Source organism: Haliaeetus leucocephalus, unplaced genomic scaffold (genome assembly GCF_000737465.1).
Source record: "Haliaeetus leucocephalus isolate CR32 unplaced genomic scaffold, Haliaeetus_leucocephalus-4.0 Scaffold184, whole genome shotgun sequence".
Lineage (NCBI taxonomy): Eukaryota > Metazoa > Chordata > Aves > Accipitriformes > Accipitridae > Haliaeetus > Haliaeetus leucocephalus.
Window position 1 is genome coordinate 10,420,361 of NW_010972620.1, and position 9,772 is coordinate 10,430,132.

General features: G+C 47.0%; 1 protein-coding gene across 1 annotated transcript in view; it reads right to left on the reverse strand.

Annotated features, from left to right (window-relative positions):
• The window catches only part of FBXW4 (F-box and WD repeat domain containing 4), a gene marked incomplete at its 5' end in the record, with an annotated part of 62,416 nt that overhangs the window by 14,249 nt on the left and 38,395 nt on the right, over nucleotides 1–9,772 (reverse strand). Inside the window, one exon of the mRNA XM_010565002.1 lies at nucleotides 1,274–1,339. Within this exon, the coding sequence (XP_010563304.1) occupies nucleotides 1,274–1,339 (66 nt within the window). The remainder of the gene's footprint in view (nucleotides 1–1,273; nucleotides 1,340–9,772) is intronic.

A 9,772-nucleotide genomic window follows, 5' to 3' on the forward strand; every position in this document is an offset into this window, starting at 1 on the left:
GGCAGGGGGGAGAGGGTTGCCTATCTCCTCACCCTGTCAGATGCTTCTATTCAAGAACGGCTGGAAGACTCGATGGGCAGGGGTATCGCAGTATAGCCTACATCCTTCTGGGGTACTCCAAAGGCACCAATGGACTAGGTCACTGAGATACATGCACTACAGCTGAATGCACTGGCGCTGTCTTTCCTGCTCTAGTTTGTCCTTTGTGGGATGCATCCTTTGCAGTGTCTTTTTTTTGGTTACTTCAGAGAAAAACAAACTGATTTATATTTGTATTTGATGCAGTTGACTCAGACAATCTAAACTACCTAAACTACAGGTTAGAAGGCAATTGGCCTCAGACCAGACCTGCATCCACACCAATCCTCCTCTACCTCCTTTCCCCAGATACAGCTCTGTTGACACCCCTCAGGCCCCTTCTGCCATTGCTCCCCTCTCTTGACCCCCAGAGCCCACCAGCTCACCTCAATCCTGACAGCACTCCCTTGATAATCTGTGCTGTGCCACTCCCACCAGAGCATACCAGTCCTGGAAAGCTGAGCTGCAGTTCAATAATCCTGCCAGATATTTGCTATCTGTCCATCACTACACAAAGACCCCCAGGCTGAGAGTTTCAAATTTGTCAGCAGTTGAGTCTCACATCAGGATTTGAGCCCAGCATTTCCCCAGTTGCTAAGGTCAGCACCTTCACTGCACAGAAACTACTCAGTGGTCCCAAATCAGAGGCCACAGCAATTACCCTCCTCAATGCTTATTAAGACAACATGCCTAAGTCACTTCCATATATAACCTGTTGCCACCCCTCACCTCCTGAGCTACCAGAAACACCAGCCAGAACAAGATGACTATAGAAACTGCATTTGCCTCTGGCTTCTGAGCACCACAGCCAAGTAGGTGAATAGGAGGATGCAGATCACCTTCCTCACCCCTCTGGCTCAGGCTGAAGCATCAACTGAGGCAGATGAAAGGGAAGGCATAATGGTCATATTTTGACTGTACATGGGTAACAGGAAGAAACAGGGATGGTTGTGCCATCAACTAGAAAAGCTGGGAAGAAAAGTTGAGCTGCTCCCTACTGAACCAGAACCATCCCCCACATACACCTTTCCACACCAGTTTGTTCCGTCCCCTACTCCGTCCCACATCTCATGTTTAAACAGCCCTTGCCTACATGGACTAAAGGAATAATTTTACGGCATCTCCAACATTGCATTTCTCATTGTTATTCACTTTTCTCATCAAGTCCCTCCCTATAACCTGAAAGCTCACTCACCTCTCAAGGTCCCAGATTCTCAGAGGTGAGGTGTGTCCACAGCAGGCTGTCCCCGTCACAAATGAGCTGTTTAAAAAAAACAAGCAAACAAAAAACCCACTTACTAATCCTCATGCTCTGAAGAAATAGTGCGTGAGCAAAACAGAGAAAACGTGCTACAAGACAGACTCTGGATTCTGGTTCAAGACTATTTCAGCATATTCTACTGCATTTCACAAGGGGCAAGCAGCAGCAAAGGGAGGTGCTCCAGAGCTCTCAGTAGCTGAGCTTCCCAGATGCAGCAGTTCACAACTGAAGATAATTGGCAGGAGGTAAAGATGTATTTGCATATGCAAAGAGAAAACCTAAAACAGGAGCAGCTGTAAATTGCAACAACATTTTCAAAACAGTTAGCACAGTACTCAGCACATTTCATATACAGTCAGTGCCGTAAGCTGAGGAAAGACCCTATGGAAAATTCCCTGTTACTTCCTACTTCGTGTCTCGCTTCTGTTTGCTGGCAACTTCTGAGCACAATCATGAATTGGCTGCAGCATCACAGGCCTAAGGAATCATAGAATAGACATCTCCAGTCCAGCCTGCTCAAAGCAGGGCCAATTTCAAAGCTGGATCAGGTTGCCCTCCCCAGTGCTCAAGCACTCTTTAATAAAAGCAGCACAGCTCTCCTGCAGCAGTATCTGGCTCAGTTCACACTCTCCAGCAGGGTCCATTCCAAAGTCCTCTTTGGTGATGCTATGTTCCTGCTGCACATGCTGGCTCCAGAGATCACCTGACAGCCACCAGCCTCAAACTAGTTGATAAGACAGGAACAAATCCTTAAAATCAAGCAGCAGGAACATGGGTGCTGTGGCTCTCCACACCACACTGCTTGTTTTGTGCCAACTTCCTATCCTCGGTCCAAATAAGAGAAAGCAGCTCATACAAAGCTTTTTAAGTAAGCTATAAATGACCTCTCACAAAGCCACATTTATTGCAGCTACCAAGAATAAAATGCCAAAACTATGTTTAAGTCATTGCAATAAGGATAGCATGAATGCAGGAAACAGAGCCTGCTTTAAATAAAAGCCAGCTCTATGCTTTGCCTAAACATCTTTTGCAGCATGACATGGGGCTGGCAGCTGAAAGAAGAAAGCAAAATAAGGAAAAAATGTCACATCTGTAAAAATAGCAGTTTTTAAACATTTCTTTGATCCTCTACAACTTTCTTCCTTTGGAAGTCAGAAGGTGTCTCCAAGTCTCTACTGTACCAGGAAGGGATTCTTGCAGCGTCCTTGACTTCTGTGAGAAGCACTACTGCTGGTGTTACAAGGCACCCAGCAGCAAAGTGGTGAACATGCACTCAACTCAATCAAAGCCAGAGAAGAGCCATGTGGAAGCTGGGCAGGAACTCAGGACTCTTACTTCTAGCTCTGTGGTTTAGCTGAGCAATTGGCTTCTCCAAATCATAAGGCCAAAGCAGCTCTGCCAATATACTCTGCAAAAGAGGCAAGCAGATAACATCAAGCCATCTCAAAAGAGCTACAAGAACCAAGGAAGAGCTACAGCTACCAAGGCTCTCTTTTTTTTGCTGGCTTTATCCCTCCAACCCATGATCACATACCTGGAGGTATCCACAAGTCCTGTAACCCTTAGCTGCCCTTTAGGGCTAGACAACACCTGCAGCACCAGAGCTATTTCAAAGTCTCTCCAACCAGGCTGTCTTACATGCAAAATCCCAGGTTCATTGACAGTGCACATGCGATTGACCCAATGCACCTGTAGCACAGGGCTCTGCACAGATGCTGCAGGGTGCACACATTATTATTCTCCGTAGAAGTCCCTAACCGAAGTCCAAGAGTCTAAGAAAAAGCCAATTCTTATCGCTGTGCAGCAGCCACAAGGACCAATTAAGAAAGCGTGCAGGATTTCATACTTGGAAACAAGGTCCCTCCTCAGTACCTGCCTTCTCTCCACCATACTGCAGGACAAGAGGGAACATTTCCCTTTTGCCAATGTCTCCCATCTCAAAGGAAAACAAGGAAGAGATACCCACTCTGACAGCTCAGCAGTCAAACCCCATGTCTGGAAAGCAGCACTTTGGTCAGGGAGTCCCTCAGCTGCAAAGCTAGGTGTTGGGTTCTGTCCCTCCCTCCCCAAACATAATCCATTAATAACTACTAAAGCCAATTACTGTGGTTAGAAACATAATAGCAGTCAGGGAGTCAGTCAAGCAGGCAATTGGGTGCTTAAGTTTTTTCTTTTGGGGGGACAAACTGACTGTGTCCCAGCAGAGAACGCCCTCACGTGGGAGACAGGCCCCTTTGTGCAGAAGGTATGCACAAAGCTTTGATGGTTGCCACAGGTCTAAATTAGCATGGAGGCACACCAACAGGGAGAAAAAGGTGGGAGGAACAGCAAGGTCTAATCCCTGCTCATGCTGTCAGTTCTGGACTTCAGCTTTCCCTCCTCAGTTCTTACCACCCACCCCTCCAAAAAAAACAAAAAAACCCACCCCAAAATAGCATTAGATGAAGAGATTTCTCTCCAGCATCACATACAGGCCTCAGGGCCACAAACAAGTCTCTTCTGGGTAAAGCTGGCTCCATTCAGTCAACAGGAATTTTTTCTCATCCTTCAGCAGGATCAGGTTTGCAGGCCTTATCTTTAACAGGCTGGAGCCCATTAGCAAGCAAAGATAAGAATTCTCCCAGAAGAGTGGGGCACCTTCACTGCCAGGATTAGAAAGCGGCATTCACAAGACATGCACAAGAAGTGGTGCCAATGAGAAATTGTCAAAGCCTGGGAGCGAACTGACCTGGAAGTCTGGACTCCCAGGGGATGATACAGGGCCCCTCACCTTGAGTCTGGTCTGCAGGCATTCACCTTCAGCCCCCAGGCCTCCCATAACTGGGAACTTCACAGGGGTGACAGTTTCACTCCAAGCAAAAGGGCAAGACAAGTCAGCTTTGGTAGGTCTAAAACAACATGCAAACTGGAGCTAAGCAGGTGAAGCCTGGCTCCAAAATTTCTGAAACATTGTTCAGCAGAACTGAAGCCTTTTACCAGACTTGCTTCCTTCAGTTTACCTTCAACAAGGCTTTTTGTCTTTGGAAGCACAGAGCACACACCAAAAACCTCTGACCTAAAGAAGTGCAACATCTTCACAACTGCTCTTGCCAGCTGCCCAAGAGAAACAAATCGAGCTGAGTTACTAGCTTAGTGAGTGTCATTTATTTTGCCTATAATGCTTTCAGGAGTCAAAGATACTGAGGAGTGACTAGATTGGGAAGAGTAGAGCACAAGATACCCTATATGTATGACCGCAGGGATGACCCATCTCTCTGAAGTATATATGATACTACTGATGTACACAGACACTGACCAGACACATCTACATGCTACATAAAAACTTCTATGTCCAAGCTTCAGATGGCCTTGGAGATGCAAAGTCTCTTCCCCGCTAAGCTTTCCTCTGCCCTGTGAAAGCTGCTGGGTACCATGACTACAAGCTCCCTCCAGAAGGCTCCACTAATGGGAAATGAGCACCATTGCAGGGCTTCCATAATGGGGCATGGAAGGCCTGGATCTCCCAGGAGGTGAAAACAAGCAAGCCAACATCACATTTCCATCTCTGCTGTACCAGGAAGGTGAGGATTTTGCAGAGCATTGAGACACACATACTTCATACACAGCATGTTTTTGTTGTCCAAAGCAAGGAATTTTCCAACTCATCTGATACTTGATGTTCTTTTTCCCATTTGAAACTCCCTACTGAGAAGGAGGAGAGAAAAAGAGGAAAAAACCCTCCTCCTGAAGCCAGACCTTCTTCATGCTACAGAAGAGACATTTCATTAGATATCATCCCCCCCACGATAGACGCTGAGCCAGGGGATGAGAGAGAACACACATACTGGCAGTGCTGGTGAAAGAAGCACAAGAACTTCTCTCCATCTGACTGACTTGTGGTTGTTGAAGATCCCATGGCATTTCTGGCAACAACAGTAGTGCTCTGGCTACAGTCCAGCTGCAGTGATCCCATGACTGCTCCCAAGGTGCCAACTACACAGTTTCACCCCACCTGCAGCATCCCTCTTTACCCCATCCTGGACAGAACATTGCCAGATATGGATGAACCAGAGGGAAAGAGATAGCTCCTCATCAGCCCTTTTGGAAAGATGCTGTTTGTCATGAGCCTTGGAAACAGTCTGCACTCCAAAGATACAAATCCCACTGTACAATACATACCTTCCTCACTGTCAACCCAGCCTTCAGAGCAGGCACTGCCTGAGCTGGGAATCCTGCAATGGAAAGTCATTGAAGGATCCTGGGTGAAACAGGCCCTTTCCAATCTCTTCTCTCTAAACTTCCCCCATGCCCCAGGCCTGAGCCGTTCCCCTGTACTGTAAACAGATTGCTTCTCAAGTCCTATTCTGCTCTTTGGGGATTTCAAATCCAGAATCTGCCTGACACGTGCAAGAGCCTGTTCCTTCCTCTTCACACAGTCCCCCGCCCCCTGGAATTGGACATCGTTGTTCCATTTTGGAGACTATTATATACGGAGACTCATCGGACCAGGAAACAAAGAAGTTATTACTTGACAGAGCCCTGCAGCTGGGAATGTGGAAGGCAGGGGGAAAGGAGGGGGAGCACTGAGGGAGACAGAATGGGGGGGCTGGTAGCAGCATTATGAAAGTGATCAACAGAAAGGACAGCTCAAAGATGGGAAACATCTTTTTTAAAAAGTCTCAAGTGGGATGAGAAAAGAAGGAGAGGAGAAAGAAAGTCCAAAATGGAGAGTGGAGAAGAGAGAAAGCAGTTGATGCTGGCGGTGCCATGGGTTAAACACACGGGTCTGTGGGTTTGTGTAGCCTTTGATTCAGGACTGACACGCTTTGGCAAGGGAGGCCACCGGAGCTGTCAAATCCTTCACCAACGTGCCCATCAATTGTATTCAGCTCTCCCCGACCCGCACTGGCATTTTAATTACTGTTGGGTAAACTAATTTGTACAAATGAAGGCAACTCTGCCTAATAGAATATGCAAGCTCTCTGACCTCTGACAGGCGATGACACAAGATACAAAGGAGGCAGAGGAAGGCTTTTTATCAGAGCCTTATTACTCTCTATTACTCCAATTAGTTAAGCTCCAGTGCTCCTAATTGGGGGAAAAAATTGCAATTAAATCAATTTTTGATGGGCTGAAAGTGGGTTACCGAACCGCCCTGCCTGTGAAACACTGATATTATAGCAGCAAAGGTCAAAGTCTTTGTCGGCACCTGTGGGGCCCCCACCTCCCCTCTCTAAGCCCCTCTGTGCCCACCCCCCTCAATACACACACGCAGCTCGCTAAGGCGAATCATTAGAACATGTCATGTCTTATCGCGGCCGCCACCATCCTGCTAACCTCATCAGTTGACATCATTACGGAAGGTAACTCCTCCAGCATGAATACAGTGCTAAGGTCACACAAACTTGATGGAGCCCCTGCTGAAGAGCCCAGGAGGCTGGGGAGCAGATGCAACAGTAACAACATTGTGAAGGGGAGAGGAGGGGGTCAGAAACTCAGCGCAGGCGGTTTTGGCACCTCTAGCATGAGGCTTCTCCAACAGACCAGCTATACACAAATGGAGGGAGACAGCACAGGAAAGTAGGTGCTCCTTCCCCAGGGGCATTTAATTTGCAGGAAGAAGGAGAAAAACACAAAAACCAAAACCACACCATCGGTTTAGCATTTTCTTCTCCATGAGAAAGCAGGCACCACAAACATGCAAGAAGTCCCACCTGCCTTTGATTCAGGCAATGATGGACGAAGCCAGGATTGGGTGGTCATGCAGGGCTGGCGTTGCCCCTTCACTGCCCCAGACTGATCCCTTTAGCCCTACTTTGTGCCTCTTGCAGCATGACCTGAGCATCAAACCAAGCACCTTCAGTACCTTAGAAGTAAGTCAGGACAGCTAGGTTACAGGCTAACAACTCAGTAACCACAAACTGAACAAAAATCAGCAGGTAAGGCAGTTGCACCAAAAGTCTGGCTACTGTTAATGGCCAAAATTACAACTTTCTAGAAAAGGGAACATGGGGAGTGGAAGGCTATTTAGAAGAAGATAAGATTGGAAAAGCTGAAGAAGCCAATGACACATGATATAACTGTCCAAAACCTGAAATAACAAGTGCAGGTTGCATCCAATTTACTACAGCTCTCCAATATCCCTCTGGCTTTTGGCTCCAGACTAAGTCTTTCCATTCCTCAGTCCTCAGGAGCCTTTCCATGCTTTCAGTCCCACATACCACACTCCTCCCACATCCTTGCCATGCAATGATTCAGTTCCAGATCTTCAGTGCAAGGAAAAGAAGGCAAGGTCCATCAAACAGACTTAAATGGTTTTTATCTGTGTTGCTGGCTGCTGTTCTAGGCTCAAGGGTACCCACATTGCACTTTGTTAAAAAGCCTGGTTTCAGGAGTCTGCTGGCAGTCTCCTCAGGTCCCTGTACTACTCCAGACTCAGCACAAAGAAGAGCTGCTAGAGTGCTCTGCAGCTGAGCTTATATTTGGGCCCAACTGCTTGCATGCATGTAAAATAGTCTTGTATTTGGAATCAGTAACAGGACTGAGCTTACCTGAGACCCACTGCAGCATCGCCTCATCTTTGTTCAGCAGTGAATAACATTGCCAAAGAGAACCAGCAGCTGGAGGCAAATGGCCAGGCTTGTTCCACAAACAGACAAGAAAGCTGTGGCACATTTGCTGCTGCTTCTTTGAGCTTTGTGTGCATGCCGCAGCGTCCCTCAAGGCATCAGTCAGCTCAGGGTTGAACTGTGCTCCTGATATGCATCATAAATTGCACACAGAGAAGCTACAGAAGAGCTCTGCCACTCCCCACCAGGAACTCAGCACAGAGAGAAAACAAAATGCGTAAAGGTGAATGCATGAACACCACAACATTTACAACCACTATTGCTCCAAGAGGAAATGCCATGCTCTGGCAAGGAGCACCAGTGACACAGGCACGGACGGACAGACAGACTAATAACTCATTCGCATGCTGCCTTGAGCCTCAAGTGGACCACTAGAAAGTGGTCCCCAGAAAGAAGGCATTTGCATTTTGTACTGAAGGGCACTGTAGAGATGCTGGGCAGAAACGGTGAAGTCCCACATTTGAGGCAGAACTCTGGTGCATTTGATAGAAGAAATGCTTACATCATTGCTTCCCATGTCATTTACTACACGCCTCAGAGTAGAGGGAATGTCAGCTTCACCTCTTCAACCCTCCACCTTGGCCTCTAACTTCATACCTTCCTCCAGACTCCAGAGACCCACAGGCTGGAGAACAGAATAAGCTTTTAATATCCTCAAAAGCTCAGTTTCCAGCATGGTAGACAGACCACCCCTACTCTGGCAAGTTGCTTAGCAGGTACCTGACCTAGACACCTCCATCTTGCCTTCATTGCTTTGCAGTTTCACCCCATATTGTCTGCCCCAGTCATCCTATAACGTTCTTCACTGTCCCTTCCCCAGCCCTGCAGAGGCAGACAGATACAGAACATAATCCCTGTTTCTGGAGAAAAACTGAACTCAATGACATTAAGACAGAGATTCCAGACAGGACAGGCACATGCACACAGACCTCTTCCACACTGCAGCACTGAACAGGAAAATATTCTTTCTAGAAACTAGTGAGCCCACCCACAGAACAGTCCTGATGTTCCCAGGGCTGTCTGCATCTAAATATCAACCTTCTTTTCCCCATACTCCACATGACACATGCTTTTAGGGAGAAGCAAATGTCCAGGACAGGACCACATTCAGATTAGCTCTATAAAAGTTGATTGAGGGTCCTGGGTGTTCCTGTACAAGAGGGATATTCAAACAGTATTTTTCACAGTGCTGCTGTCATTTTTCAGAACCTCAAACAGAACTGCCTTTGTGATTGCATATTTCTACTGGGCTGATATCAGCCCTACTCTTTTATTAAAGGGAAAGGCTTGATAACCCATGTTTAATGGTGTAAAATAGTTATATGCATGGTATGTCCAACACTCTTCTTCATCCTTCCTCACACCCCAACCTCTGGGCTTGCCAGGCATGGAACGGTTGTTCAGGACAGAGGTATCTGTATGAGAACTCCTGCATCCCTAGCTCTCTCCAGACCCAATTTAATCCCCAACTGATGCTCAAGTTAATACTGTTATTACAGGAAAAAAGAGACTCCTTAACCATAGAAGAAATGTAATCCAGTATGTAACTTGGGCACTGGTCTGAACAATGCGTACCAAACATCAAGGTGGGCAGAAAGCCCGTGCCAAAACCATTTTGCATGTGTATGCTCACCAGGCCTTTCTGTGAATAGAGCTCTCTTTAGAGGCATCCACTGGGGTTACACCTTGGAAGCCAAATCATGAAGAAACATGACTCTGCTGAGGAACCACTTCCAAGTCTAAAAGCTGGGCAGTGCAAGAGATACAGTTCTCTATTCCCACCACAGAAAGCTTTCTCGGGACAAAGAGAGAGATGGAGAAAAGA